Below are 15,636 nucleotides of genomic sequence, written 5' to 3'. Positions count from 1 at the left end.
ACATGCAAACGGAGAGAGAGATGGTGGAGACATCAACTAATGTCAAACTTTTGTTTTAATAAACTGCCACTGAAAATGAACTCAACCTTTCTCATGTTAGCACACTCTATCATGCCATGTTTAGGTTTGTCATATAGTTAGATGTTTGTGGGAAAATGCTTTTGCTCTGACATCACATTCTTTAGTTGGAGCCAGCAACAACAAGATTTAGATAAAAACACGGAGAAGAATTAACTGGCAATTCTAGAAATCCCCTCCAGACAATGAACGACAGACACCAACAGTCTGCTTAGAATGAAAATTATATGTGGCTGATATGTTTTTTTTCTGCAAAGAAATGTATAGAATTTGCATATTAACCTTAAAAAGGCAAGCATTAAACAATCTATGAATATGCTTTAACTTTTTTCATATCTAAAGTTTTCCTGCTGNNCTGTAAAGTCCATTCTCAGTGTATCTGCACTTCAAGTTCCTATATCACTTATATGCTGTTAATTGCATACTGGACCAGGACTGACTTCTCGTGGAAATCGGATTTTCATTGAGCACAGAGAAACTTTCCTCTTTCAGTAGATGAATGTAAAAACATCCCTTTTAGTGTCAAACATCCAACTGTAGGAAGAAAAACTTTAATGTTAAACAAATTACACAGACCGCTGCTGAGCCAGTCTGTGGTAAGATGAATTGTCTGCCTGAGTTTGGGCCAGAAAATGCCACTGACTAAAGATAGAAGCCAGTTTTTATCTCCCATCTCAAATTTAGCCTGTTTTTTTTTTTTTTTAAATCTCTTCATAGGAGCAGATTTTGGTGCAGAATGTCAGACTCCCTGCCGTTTTACCCCAGCAGCAGCAGCAGTAGCAAGTCTCAAGCATCAACCCCTCAGGCCAACCTACACACCTGTGAGCCCTGTGGGACCTCATGCCAGCAGATGGCAGAATCACAGGTACTGAGCTGCCTTGGGCCTTTCTGTCCTAACCCAAAACAGATTCTTCTGTGTAACACTAGAAATAGAAAATCAGTTCTGACTGCACTCCAGTATGTAAAGACTGTTAAAATGAGTTGGGTTGTTTGTGAATTAAATTGAATGTACATGGACAAATGGCCAGGCTCTCCCTCTCCCCTTGTTTTTCAGTCATTATGCTAAGCTAAGCTAAGCTAAGCTAAGCAGCTGCTAACTGTAGCATCTAATTATCTAATAAGTGCTGAAATATGTATGTGAGCATGAAAGGCTGAGACAGTTCTCTGTGGTTTATTCACTGTGAGAGAGGAGGTTTAAATGGCTTCTGGAGATTCCCAGTAGGCATGTGGGCAGCTTGTTGGTCTATGAATCGAGTGTAGAGAGAGACAACATCTCAACTGTCAACTTTTGTGTATACTATAATTTAGACCATGATAAACTTGTATCCGTTGTGATGATGATGATACCACAGATTAAAGAGAGCAGGGACGTCTGCTTCACCCAGCAAGACAGCAACACTTTCAGCTTGAGGACTGCAGCTCTGAACAGGAGGCACAGCGCTGATGGGACCGTCGGTTCAGGATCAGCACCGGGGCGTGGCCCCGTAGACTCAGACCGTTTCCATCCATACCGTCGACAGTTCAGTGAAGGAGCAGTGACGGCTGCAGTTTGTCTCCAACAGTGTTCGTCTTCCTTCAGCTGTCTGCAGGAGGTGTGCAGCCCTGACACTTGTTCACACAGCTCCAACGGCGAGGCACCAACATCCTGGGACCAGTACAATGGCAGCTTTCAGGTTTCTAGACTTCTGGTACACTAATTTCACCTGTTATTTCAGTTAAGGCTTTGTGCAGTCCAAAACAACAAATTTATATGATAAAGGTGAAAGAAAGGGAGTGAATAAACATAGTGGATGACCATGTGGAAAAGATGCACTACACTGTTAGGAATACGACACTGACACACAGAGAATAGCAATGGATCAAATTTGACAATGTGAAAGGAGTTGCTTGTAGTGATGAACCTACAGAGAATTATCTGAATCTTCAGGTCCCGGCAGAACTTTATGGAGCTTTATAGAGAGTTTCAGCTCATTGTTCAGCTGTCTGTCTCATAGCTTTACTGTTTTGGTTCATTTTCGAGGTCATTTTCAGCAGGTAGACAGATACAAAGAGACCGATATATCCCTCTGGTGTTGGTAGAGACCAAAAACGGAGCTAAAAGAAAGTGACTATTGGACTTATAATCAACAGGTGCACAGAAACACAACACTAATGTTTATCTGTAACTGTGCAGCAATTGTCTGCTAACAAGTTTGCCGTACGTCAGTGTTGTCTTTGCTATATCTATTTCTGCTGCCTCCAAATGGCCAAAAGAAACCAGGTATATGCCACAAAGTTAATTTCAGGCTGAAATTGTATTGCAAAATGTATTTATTACATAAAAAAAATTATTTAATAAGCATAATATGAAAGCAAATATGAAAAAGCCTCCTTTTATGTTGTCATACTTGCAGAGTTCGTATCCAGAACTACCAGCTGCACCAGCAGAGCCTTCCTGCTTCCTGTCTCAAAGCTATTCATCCTACAGCTCATCAAGCCCCCTGCAACAGGTGAGTGCGTTAGATAAACCGTAGAGGAATGCTGTGGCTTTTATTGGTTTGCAGGTCATGATATTTGTGTGTGTGTGTGTGTCCTCTATAGGTCTCATCAAGACTGAATCATAATAATGACAAGTTGAACAGCTCAAAATATTCTCTTTCCGCTCAATCACCCCAGGAGAGCAGCACACAGTCCCTCTTCCCCAAGCCCATTTACTCATACAGGTAACATTGTGTGACATTTCACCATATACGACACTTATATTATTGCTTACCAATATTATGTGGATAATTCTTACGTGCTTAACATGTTGAAAAAAGTGCTTTGTTTGCGCCAAACACAACATATAAATAATATATAATGCTAATGTAAAAATGTTTCCTTCATGCCTACAGCATCTTGATCTTCATGGCTCTGAAAAATAGTAAAACAGGAAGCCTGCCAGTCAGTGAGATCTACAGCTTCATGACTGAACACTTCCCCTATTTCAAGGTATCACTATCAATGTTTTTTATATTACAGGCTGAATTTAAACCACTGAAAAAAACTCAAGATTAGTGGCAGGAAGCACTTTTTTTAAAAATTGATTCTGCTCCCAAGTGTAATCTCAGTTTATATTGTCAAATATTTACAATATTGCTTTTTTTCCCATTGTAGTTTCACTGCCTCCAAATGATTTGTTCTCTAAAGTCAACTCTGGCTGGTCAAAGCATTGGTCAAGTTTCCACCCTAAGTAGGCCTGCACAATATGAGAAATAAACATAAATAAACAGATATTGAAGTGTGCATATTAGCTATACAGTTCCTATGTCAGTCTGGTTGTCTTAACATTCAGAACAAGATTAGAATTTAATATTTTAACTTATGTTTACAACAGTATAAAAAAATGAACACAAATCATATTCCTGACATGAAAACACTGAGTGAAGTTTAGAAATAATGAAGAACATTATCAGTATCGGTCATTTATCCTGTCCTTTGTCCTCCTCTGATGGGAAGGTGAACAGTTCACATTTAGGTTTGCCTTGTGTTATTATAAGTTAAAAAAACATCCCAAAACACATCTGCCCTCATAATATCGCTCTAATGATTAATAGAGCTCTACAAAAATGCAGCTAGGTGATCCTGGACCAGCTACCTGTTGAGACATGAGGAGTAAAATGATGAGGTGTGTCTGTTTTATATTGGCAGTGTGTGAGTATTTTTTAAATTTTTAGTTTTAAGTCTTCATAGTCACTCAACTATAGGATCACTATCGATTACAATCAATAAAAAACGGCCAATGCTATTTCTATCTCTTGCTGTACAATGGATTAAAGCACATTATAAATTCATGCCCCGTGCTTTAATATTAATTACATTAGCCAGCTGCAGGGTTGCACCTCTCTTCAGAAAATGTACAAATAATGTACATTTTCTGAAGGATTCAAAAATCAAATAAGTTCAGACTCAATTCTGGAAAGAGCTCAAAGATTGGATGCCATTTATATGAAAGAAGGTGCTTTATGGCTGCTTTCCAAACAGCTGCCTGTCACATTAAACACATGCTGCAGGGCCAGAAAATAAATGAAGCAGATCATAAGTTATACACCAAGGAAAGTCAAGGTATTTAGTATTTTTTTTTCTTTATCTATATACTTTCTGAAGTATCTTTGAGTTCATTTCAGTTGAGTGGACACTTGCTATGGCATGCAGATATCAAACATTGCAGATGGTGGAAAAATTAATGCACATTTTAATAGGAAGGGCCTGTGAATGTGTAAGAACTGAATTTGACACACTGAATGTGTTTCAGGCAGTGGGTGAGAGCTGTAGTGAGGTCTTTATTTAATGTGATGAGAGGTCAAGAGAGGGTAAAATAATGTGTAAAACAAATGACAAATAAAATAATGTAAGAAGTATTATTGAATTTTTAGTCACAGTTATGTCTGTCTGTTGTTTGGTTTGTCTACAGACTGAAATATCAGATATGGGATGTATTTCCATAAGATTTACTATTCGTCCAGTACTTTGGTTTATCACCTCCTGCAACGACATTCCCATCAGCCAGAGCTGCACTTGTGTGTTTTGTGCTCATTATTAAATATTAGCATGTTAGCAGCGTCATTGTGAGCATGTTAGCATACTGATGTTAGCATTTAGCTCAAAGCACTGCAGAGCCTAAATAGCTTCTCAGAGCTGCTAGCATGGCTGTAGACTCTTGTTTAATTATCCATGGCTACTTCACTTAAGAACTAAACAGCTTGCATAGAGCTGAAACAATTGGTTTGATTGATCCTTTAGTTAACATAAAATAATTTGGCAACATAATCAATTAATTGTTGTGGGGAGATTTTTACATTTATTTTTATTATTTTCTAACATTTTATATAGAAAATGTAGCAGTCCTAATCATGCATACTCATGTACCATGAATCAATTTGATCTGACATATATACAGTGTATAAAGGGTAAAAAAAAAAGCTGCTTTAAACCATTTTCTCTCTCATCTATCCAACCCTCTCTGTTTTCAGACAGCTCCTGACGGATGGAAGAACTCTGTGCGTCACAACCTCTCCCTGAACAAGTGCTTTGTGAAGGTGGAGAACAAAAATGGGAACTCGTCCCGTAAAGGCTGTCTGTGGGCTCTCAATTCAGCCAAGGTGGAGAAAATGCAGGAGGAGCTGCACAAGTGGCGCCGCAAGGACCCGGTCACTGTACGCAGGAGCATGGCTAGGCCAGGTGGGTCCTGTTATAGGAACATGTAAATACCAAAGGACAAAACAGGTTAGAGGATTGATTTCACAATGAATTCATTATGATGTACTGTACAGATGTTTGACCTTTTAATCTGTTTATTCTATTTTACTTGATTCAAACATTGGTTGATACACACTTTTTCCACAGAAGACCTTGACCGTCTGTTGGGAGAGAGACCGGAGAAGCTCAAGTCTTTGCCACCTTACACCAACCCAGCTTTGTTATCCAGAGTGACCCCTATCTACAGCACCACCTCACCATCTTGCACCCCAGCCCAGCTTCAGCCCCCCTGCTTGTCCATTCGGCGTCCACAGTATTCCCATATTCAACCTCAGCTGCCCTCCTACCTCCCCCCCACCGCTGCTAACCCCAGCAACTCATGTGCCCTGTACTCACCCTATGGACAGCCAACAGCCACTGGAGGCCTGAACTCACCCATGGCTGGTAAGATGCCACCTGTTTACAATGAGTACAGCGTTGGCCCCAGGAGCATGCAGGACTTTCTGTTGGAGGGAGAAGCCAGTTATGACATCGACACACTCAACCCCAGTCTGACTGACCTGCAGCTGCAAGGTACGAGACAGATAGAGACAATATGATGGGTAGAAAGGCTTACAACACACAGATTTATCAGTTACCAAGTTTGCCCACTGGAGAGCACTGATTGACTGAAGGAACTGTAAAATGTCCTGCTTGGTACATAATGTTGGTCCTAAGTCTTTAATAACCAAATGTGTTCAAAAATGATTATAATATGTGTTTATATTAAAAAATTAATCTTGTTTTATATTCATTGTTGTGTTTGCCCTATGCTAACTAGCTATTAGCATCAGCTCATAGCATTTTAGTAGTTGCTTACTTCATTTTGTAACTAGGGTGTGAAAATATGGCATCATATTGTTTGGGTACAAAGTCTGGATATCATGTGCCGATGAACAAAATCCTGTAAATTAAAGACCTACGCTGCTATCAGACCAGCATAGACCTCAGCAGGCTTTTTCATGTAAAAGAAACAAAAGCAAAGGTCCCAATTAATTACATTAATGATGGCTTGGTTTCTGTGTCCTAGTGAGCCAGCATTAACAGTACCAGAACCCTTTCACAGACACATCTAAATGTGTGAAAAAGCTGAACATGCATATTGGGCTTTACATGCAACCTGTGATAAAAAGCAGGTGGGACAGGAAAAAGAAATGCAACCTCAATTTGGGCCCAGCGCCACCAGATGTCTTAAGTATGGTGACTAGATCCAAACAAACCAAATGTGGGATAAAGAGTAGGTGTTAGCAATGCTGTGAGGTAATCTAAAATCTGTACATATAAATAAATTCAAAGAATATTTAGTGCTCTGCTAGTGCTACCTTCTTATGTGAGTGCTCAGATATATAAATGTACTCTTTGAGGTTAAATCAGTTTTGATTAAAGCAACAGGCCCCTCAGTTACTTCGCCTTGGTGCCGGGCCTACCATGGTTACAAGCATACTGTAAACTACTGTGGCCAACTAATGTTAGTGTTACCTTATACGTAGAGGATCTATGCTTTTATTCAATCCCTTTATTAATTAATCATACTTAAAAACCCTGCATGGTGTAATTTCCAACATGAGGCAAACGCATCTCCTCCCCTTCATCAGTAAAATGAGCAGGAAGTGAGTTCCTGTCTGATTGCAGCAGGTGTTATTGTTTACTGGACAATGACCTGATATTTACTAATTTTCTCAGGTAACTTGTGGGAGGAGTTAAGGGACGACAGCCTGGTATCTGATCCACAAGTCAATCTCACAACCCCGTCCACTACGTCTGCCCTGCAGGACCACCACATCCAGACCAGCTACCTGCAGGTCACACTTCCTCCTGTCAGTCGTCGAAAAGCAGAGTACGCGAACGAAAACACAGACATTGGAAGAAACGTAGAGCAGCACGGCTGTTTGAATGGACTGCATCCTGTGGTTTATTCAGGAATGGAGAGTCTGGCTGGGTATCTGACTTCCTGTACCACATCCATCTCTTTAATGTAAAGACCTGACTGTTTGGGTTGCGTCACCCTCTACCGGCCATAAATGTACTATATTAAGCTGAGTAGGCCATGTTGTCGCAGGCAGCTTCATGCCACAGTATTAGCTAAGTGGTTACTAAACTCATCAGATCCTCTGTTTACTACAGTGTGACAAACTGTGGAGGAACTAAGACAAGTTCAGCTGATGAAAAAACAAGAAGTCTATCTTTTTTTTCTGTTTCAGTACACACAGGGACACACTTTATGAATTAAAATTGTATTTCAATTGCATATTGAAAACGCAATTGTTAAAATTATGTGAATTTAGCTATTTATTTACCTTTTACAAACTGTATTGTCACATTGATTTACAAATCCTAATCCAAAGTCCCTATAAATAACCATAGGAGGTTTTATTTTGTCATTTGTAAATACATTTTTAATTTTCAATTTCAAGGCATTAGTACCAGCATTTTGTTGTAGTGTGAATGTGTGCATGAATGGTTGTTTATCTCTATGTGTCAGCCCTGTGATTAGCTGGTGACTTGTCCCCGGTGTAGCCCACCTCTTGCCCATTGTCAGCAGGAATTAGCTCCAGGGGATAAGGATTACTCTAAGGACATAGCTGATGGATTAATGGACAGTTCCTCCATATTAAAAGCATAACACACATACATTCTTAGAGGATGTCTTCTGCTTAAGCACCTTTCAATGTGGATTATCATGCGTACTTTATGATTATAGTCACCCTTTTAATGTTTGAATCTGCAGCTCACTTCCCTTAATGGAGCTTTATAGCGAGTTTCAACTAATTGTTTTACTGTCAACCTACAATTTCACAGTTAGAAGCTGAAGAGCCAGTTACTTCCCTCAGGAGACCAAACACACAGATAAAAGAGAGGAATATTGGACTCCAAATTCCAAATCAATGTTAATGTTGCTACTGTGTATGTAAATAAAATATTCCTAACAACACTATTATTTCTATTAAAAGCAGATCTGTGAGATAATGTATTTAATATGTATGTAATATTTTGCAGCCATTGGCTCCACTGTGATAAGGGCTCAGCATTAGAGAAGCTCTCTCACGTTTGTTTACACTGATGTCTAATACCAGTGCAGACCTGATGGATGATGATAGGCGGTGTCATGGCAACAGTGCAGTAAGACTATTGTCACAGAAGATGGCAGCAAAGACACTTGTGTTGTGGTCCATATGAGGCGTTAACTTCTGATGTAATTCTCATCTTTTAAATGATATTTTAGTTCTTACTTTCTGTAGTTAAGCGCCCTGACAAATATGAGGGGAAATATAAATATATATAAGGAGAATATAGATATATAACATTATTTTAGCACTTTTGGGTTACTGTTTCTGTTTTTGTAAGAGTTTGTTCATAAACTAATTAAAGAGTGTTATTTTAACTTTTCTGACTGTTTTGCTTATTGTTATTTATTTTCTTATTTCACTTGGATATTTGACCTTCACCGTGCAGAATGATGTGTGCAGAGTTTGACACTGGAAGTCTCCTGTAGTGGAAAAGTTTCTCTGACTTTAAGATGTGGACCAAGGGACCAACAAGCATGTTTTTTTCACCCAAGAAGTAGGAAGTAGGAAACATATTGCTTTGAAAAATGAAGAATAATTGCATAGATTCAGAATTTTCAAATAAGATAACTTTTTGGTAGAAAATCAGACACAAGTGAATAATCCACGTTTTATGTCTTCATTCACTGCTCTTAAAAGGTTTATTGGACTATGGTAAATTTCTAAACCTGGATCTGGAAATCAATCATACTTTTATTAGAGAAGATACTGTATAATGTTTAACTACTGAATCAGGTAACATGATATGTGGGAATAAATCTTCTCCAATAAAAGTAAAAGAGGCTGACAAAAGAAATTCAAGTATAAACATATAAAGTTGAACACAATGCCAGCAGTATACCTTATGGTTTCCTGTTATTTTGTACTGATTCAGATTTTTAATGCTTTGCTGTTTTTATAATCTATTGTCTGCTCAACATTTTATTTTACTGTACTGTTTACTTTCTTTGTTCAGTGTAATGCTCCATATTTTGTGAAAAGAAAAAAAACCCAATGATCAAGATTTCGAAAAAATCCCATATTTATTGCAGTGATGGAATTTCCGCTGTCAAAACTTTACATACTTTTTCATTTTATACTTAAAACATTTATTATAATTAAGTATACACAGTGTTCAGTACTACAGAGCACGTACTGGATATCAAAATTGGTATCTGACTTTTGGCTAATGTAGGATTTCTGACAATTTAAAATGGCTATTTATTTAAAAAATACTCCTGAAATAGTAGTACTATGAACATGAAAACATACAACAAATGACACATTCACATAGACAAAGTACACATTTCTGTTTGTCACTCAAATGAACGATGACAGACCAAGATCATGGGAGGATTCATTCGGATGTGTGCTACTAGAAATTTAAGAAACTTCAGGAGTGAAAATGTAATGTCATTCCTATACAAACTATATAAATGTACATCTGAATGGATTAATTTTTTTTTTAAAACTTCTTTAGAGTAACATCATTTCTCTCTTCGTCTCATGGTGTGTTTTCTGCCTCGTCTGGTTAAGTGAAGACAAACAGCACTCACTGTCTCCTTTCTCTCTTCATATTATTAGCTATCAAAACACTCACACACACAAAATGTAAATTGATCAGTGTTTTCCTGATGATCAAGTGAAACCCACATATACAGACTGAGATCAACAGTATGTACAGACACTGCATGTGTTTGCTGCCCACACACTCGCTCACACACACACACACACACACACACACACGCACAGATGCAAACTGATGATAAATCTGACAGAATTCGATGTTCCTGCAAAGAGAGAAATCTATTGGTCTGGCAGCTAAATACCTGAATGGAAATTCATGGAGTTAACAGGAGTGAGTTTAAGAGTTTAATGCCAGCGAATTGTCCATCAGTTCATCTGTTTCTGGTCCTGAAGTTGTACATGGATCGTGGAAAATGTCTACAACAGGGAGGAGTGAAGGGGTGGCGACTGGTCTGCCTATGGCCCCCCACTGTAGGAATAGTCTGCCTTGTTGTGCATCACCAGCTTGTTGTCCACAAAGTAGAAGCTGTCAGACTGCGTCTCATACGGGTGCAGGATCATTTCCTGCACTGAGAGAGAAAAAAGACACACAACACTCAGGATCTTTAAACCACCAGTGTTTAGTATTCAGCGGCATCTAGCAGTGAAGTTGCCGACCGCAACTATTTGAATACAGCTCAGCCTTCAAAAGCATGTAGGAGAAACTTAAGAATGTGAAAAGCCTTTTCTAGAGAGACTGTTTGGTAGAAACATTGCAGTTCAACATGGCGGCCTAAGAAGACCTCCCGAAGTGGCTCATTCTAAAGTAACAAAAATACAACAATTCTTATTTTCAGGTGATTTTACACTAATGAAAACAGATCTATGCACATTATGTTAAATTTCTGCCAATAGAGCCTCCTTAATGTTACACACTGGACCTTTAATTCCTGTTAGAGAGTCTGTGTGTGGGTGTATTTGTCTCTTGTGGTGTGTTTTGTGACACTCACTGATTTCCTCAGACAGTGCGGGGAACTCATAGATGTGCTCGCATGTGTTCTTGCTGCTGGGCATGCAGAAGCCAAACTCGAAATCAAAGCTCTTGAGCAGCTGATCGCGGAAGTAGTGTCTCTCAATCATGCGGAAGTTGTTGATGGGTGTGTCTCCCACTGTGAACTCCACTCTGCAGAGAGACGGAGGGAAATATGATTTACCAACCTAGAGGCAAATGAAGGCTGCTCAAAGGTCAGCTAAACTTAAAGGTTAATTCCAGTTTATTTCAACTTGGGCCTGATTTGGTACCAAAATAACACACATGGGAACACAGAAACATCTTTACAGCAAAGTCCATCTGGGTCCAATGACCAGTCAGCCGGTCAAACAAGTAGATCTAGATTATTTAAATCGGGGTGCCCAAACTTCATCCCCTGGAGGGAACTGAAACTTAATGGTGGCCACAAGAAAACACTTATTGTACTGTATTGTTAAGATGCCAAATGGTACTAAGACCCCACATTCTCTTAATTGACTGACTTCCTGTGCAAATTGTCACTCTGCCCGCTATGCTCAGACATTTTTGCACACCCAAATGCAGTGTCGACTCTAATCAGTCATTGCACAGAAGAACTGTAAGTGCATACAACTACAGTAAGTGCATTAACACTTGTCCCCATGTAAACCTTAAGGGTAAAGCTAAAACATCATTTATTTTAATAGTAATCTCTTTATCTATTTTCTGGTGGTTGGGTGAACGTTATAAAAATAAACTGAATTATCCTTTCACAACAATCAACACACATCTTTTCTCAGGTGCTTTGCTAAATAAAAAAAACACAATATTTTATATACATGAAGGTCATTCATCCTAATGAGTCAGTTGTCGGGTTGGATTGAAATCAGAGTAGGAGTGTGATGATGATGAACACCACTCAGGAGCACTGACAGCTATTTTGTGCCTGACTCAGCAGGTGGGCTGGGCTGCTCTGTGAGTTGGCACTTATCATCGTCAGCCTGTCGTCCCACACTGACGCCCACACACCTCCTACATCCGGTATGTGTCTTCTGTCAGTGTGGCAGGGTCGACCGGATGTTGCTGCATCATTCAGCTTTTTCACATGTCTCTCTCTTCTTCCCAGTCAACATTTGTCATTTGGATCTAACAAATACACACTGAAGGTTAACTTACGTGGCTCCAACCTGCCGCAACTGCAGGAAGGCTGGGGTGAACTGGTATCGGACAAAACGGCCGGCGTTGGGGTCACAGTGCTTTTTGTCTCCCGCTAGAGAAGAGACATTTAAAAGAAAATGTCCTCAGTCCATATTGTCTATACTCTGCAGGATCATGGAGAAAAAAAAATCCTACAATAACAATAACTTAAATACCTTTTAAAACACTGGTTCCCAATCTGGATGTCCTGACCCCCATTAGGGATCGCCAAGCCTTCACAGGGGGGTTGTGAGGCCGTACTGATCCTAAGGGGTGCTCAGTTAGAGTGCCCATTATTGAAATAGTCTAAACTAGTCTTTAAACATAAACTAAAGACATGGCTTCAGACAAAACTTGCAGTCATAAGTAGTCTGACCACCTCAGCTCTGGCACTGCCTCACTGTTTTTATAAATCTCTGTCAGTTTTAGAATGTATTTATGTATTATATTGTAATATATTGTATTGTTTTGTAGTACTTGTTGAAGCGATGATTATGGGCACTAATTTATTATAACCTGCCCAGGGAAAACGGATGAACATTAGCTTATTAGCTAACTCTGGCACATTTACATTGAAGTGTAATGTAAAAAGCAATGATTAATGTGCATTGTCCCTGGTAAAATAAAACGAAATAAAATGAATAAATAAGACCTTTTAAAAAATATCTACAGTATATCTCAGCATTTCATTCATTTCTGTTAAGAAAACTAAATTAAATTGTTACTTAAAGTTTATATTATTATTCAATTGTATAAAAAGTTCCATCTCTGAATCAATATTCACAGGAAATAATCTGCTCAAAATTCACTCAAATTGCTTGTTTGACACAAACTTCCTGCAGTTATTGTTCTCATTATTTGGGTTCATTGTACAGTTCATCAGTTGTTCTCGACTGTTATTGTTATTTAGTGAATATAGTGAATATAATGTAAAGTATCCATATAATATGTCCCTTAGTTGGGGGCCGTTGGTTTGGAAACCACTGCTTTAAAGGACCCTAGTGAGATAGGGTGTGGTGCTGACCTGGTATTGGAGGTTTGGTGATCTCAAACAGGACTGTCCCTGTTTCCATGTCACGAATCTTAAACCTGGTGAAGTCAATCATGTGGACATTTTCTTCTGGAGAACAAAGATAATCTGAAAAAAGAGAGAAAATTCACTTTAAGATATGTTCTCATACAATACTACAAACAGTCATTAAATCACTGAATTAGGCAAACATTTTATGTCAGGCAGCAAGCTGTAAATTAATAAAAAGTTAAATACAGTAATGTCTGTTGTTTTGTGCATGTCTGAACTGACTCATTTCCATTCGTTCAAGCTTCTGGATGCTCACTGTAACCCCTCAATAAGCCATGGGTGCTATTTATTTTACATATCAGATCTTTCTCTGTGCCAAGGTACACACCCTCTAGGTACTAACTCATACAAGCTCAGAGAGCTTCAGGTCACAAACTGTCAGTGGATGAATACATAAAGCTGAGGAAATACTGCCGTTTTATTTTGTGGAGCCAATGTATACAAAGAGGCACTGCATTATGTAAAGTGAAAAGAATCAAAATAAAATCCTTTTTGTGTGTGTGTGAATTATATCTTTGTAATTTACATTTCAAAAGCAAAGTAAAGTCAGTTTTCTTTATGAAGGCCAAAACATATTTGCTTTATAATCTGTTCAACATACAAAACCTTCTATCCTTAGATACTTAATGTAATGAAAACATTCAACAGGAATATATTATTAAGGTAATATTTTACCTTGTGTATATAGATATATTTATGTATATATTTATATATATATATATATGTTCTTAATATGTTATATGTGGTATGTATATATGTTGTATGTTGATCTAGAGTTGTAACGAAAGCCCCCTGGGATTATTAAAGTATTTCTGATTCTGATTCTTAAACAAACAGCAGAGCCACGGAGAAGAGCTTGTTCTTCCAGGACGGACACAAATATAATTGTTCACATTATCACTGTGTTTATGGACTGTATGTGATTCAGTGTAAAGTTTCTCTCTCTGTTTTCCTACCTCCTATGAGAGAGATTAAGTCAGCTAGTGTCCTTTTACATACAAAGCACCTCATAAACCAACATCCATTCACTCTCGATTAACAGCACCTGTAGGCAAACTGGCAAATGTTTGTTCAGAGTGATGCTTTTATGTATTTACAGCTCATGCATTGTACAACATACTGCACATTATTTGTTTTATGGTGGTGAGCAAATACATCATGATCTCTAGCTGTATCTGTTCAGACGTCGTTAATTTAAGCCTGAAAGTAAAAACAGATCAGAAGTTTCTATATTTATTGGAAAACTATTTACAGAATGGCCTCAGTTTCTAATCACGATAGTAACAGAACAAGTTTTATTTATTTATTATTTAAGTTGCAATATTTATTTGAAAATGAATATGACACATGATATTGACACATTTTACTTTGATCACATACCTGTGAGAAAGCTGGTTTTATTTATGTTTATCTTCTTTTAATTTATTAAATTTTAATGTTTGATTTTATGTTTTTACCAGTTGTTTTTAATGTCTAGTGTAGTTATGTTCTCCTGAGGTTTCTCTTTTGTTTCATGTAAGTTCCTCAAAGCAAATATCCTTCAGCTTCTGTCATTTGATTTAGAGTGGTTAGAATTAAATATATAGTATTATATATTGACCACAGAAATAATTTAACAGCAAAAGACATAACACACACTCCACAGTACTATAATATTGCTGACTAGACAGATTGCTTTACAACATATATTTCTCAGTCATTAATCATTTTCAGGTTTTTGTGTCCCTTGATCAGCAGGATTGTCAAGCTGAGTAAACACAAACCCACTGGAAGACAGAAACCCAAGTACCCTGAGCAGGGTGACAGATTTGGCCATGCTGGCACTCATTGTGTGTGTGTGTGCGTGTAGTTGTGTGTGTGTAAGCATGTGTGAGACACTCCCCTCCCAATGGAGCAGGATTACACCTAAGAGGCTTATTGTGTTTTATCATCACATGGACTGACTGGTTGGGAAACACACACGCACACACACGCACACACACGCACACACATGCACACACATGCACACACCTACTATCTCATTAGGGTTACGGTAAGGGCAGTTATTATTGGCAGTATACGTTGCATAAGGGTTGAAGGGTCTTCATGCAGCACATTTAAAAAGACCCTAAGGAGGTATGTATAGAGATGAATAATAAGACAAATAATAAAACATATATGTACTCATACACATGTGTCTGCACATACACAAACTCACACTGCTGTATCCTGTTTTCCAAGGGTTAGAGAGCAGATGGGCCACACAGGCTTTAGCCACCTGCTTGAAGATATTTATAGACCTTTTCATAACCTACAGTACACTATACCTGACACCTTGTCTAATAATGTCCCTCTTGTGAAACTATTTAGAGCTTGCTGTTTAATACCGCCGGCTGTATGTTTTTTAACACGATTTCATGTGATTACACTAATTAAGCAAGGCTGAAATTTGAAAAAAAAAAAAATTAAATTAAAACAACAGTAAG

General features: G+C 38.3%; 2 protein-coding genes across 2 annotated transcripts in view; one reads left to right on the top strand and one right to left on the bottom strand.

Moving 5' to 3' along the window:
• Positions 1-814: 814 nt before the first annotated feature.
• foxn1 (forkhead box N1) lies at positions 815-7,646 on the top strand. The gene is made up of 8 exons (XM_035680453.1): positions 815-943; positions 1,431-1,751; positions 2,472-2,567; positions 2,659-2,780; positions 2,952-3,048; positions 5,070-5,277; positions 5,443-5,868; positions 7,018-7,646. The coding sequence occupies exons 1-8, from the start codon at positions 815-817 to the stop codon at positions 7,311-7,313; spliced, it is 1,695 nt and encodes a 564-aa protein (XP_035536346.1). The 3' UTR covers positions 7,314-7,646.
• Positions 7,647-9,491: 1,845 nt separating this feature from the next.
• Positions 9,492-15,636, bottom strand: part of unc119a (unc-119 homolog a (C. elegans)) — a 17,143-nt gene continuing 10,998 nt past the window's right edge. Inside the window, exons 2-5 of the mRNA XM_035680308.1 lie at positions 13,115-13,228; positions 12,070-12,163; positions 10,895-11,067; positions 9,492-10,474 (exon numbers count right to left, since the gene is read on the bottom strand). Coding sequence (XP_035536201.1) covers positions 10,362-10,474; positions 10,895-11,067; positions 12,070-12,163; positions 13,115-13,228 — 494 coding nt within the window. The 3' untranslated portion in view covers positions 9,492-10,361. The remainder of the gene's footprint in view (positions 10,475-10,894; positions 11,068-12,069; positions 12,164-13,114; positions 13,229-15,636) is intronic.

This window comes from Morone saxatilis, unplaced genomic scaffold (genome assembly GCF_004916995.1).
Source record: "Morone saxatilis isolate NCDOM2014 unplaced genomic scaffold, NCSU_SB_2.0 Contig8, whole genome shotgun sequence".
In the NCBI taxonomy this organism is placed as follows: Eukaryota; Metazoa; Chordata; class Actinopteri; family Moronidae; genus Morone; species Morone saxatilis.
Note: the sequence above shows the minus strand (reverse complement) of the source record. Positions and strands in the feature narration are given on the sequence as shown.

Coding starts and splice junctions, on each gene's coding strand:
- foxn1 (XM_035680453.1), top strand. CDS start 815: ATGTCAGACTCCCTGCCGTTTTACCCCAGCAGCAGCAGCAGTAGCAAG. Junction 1,752..2,471: donor AGTACAATGGCAGCTTTCAG/GTTTCTAGACTT, acceptor TCATACTTGCAG/AGTTCGTATCCAGAACTACC. Junction 2,781..2,951: donor AAGCCCATTTACTCATACAG/GTAACATTGTGT, acceptor TCATGCCTACAG/CATCTTGATCTTCATGGCTC.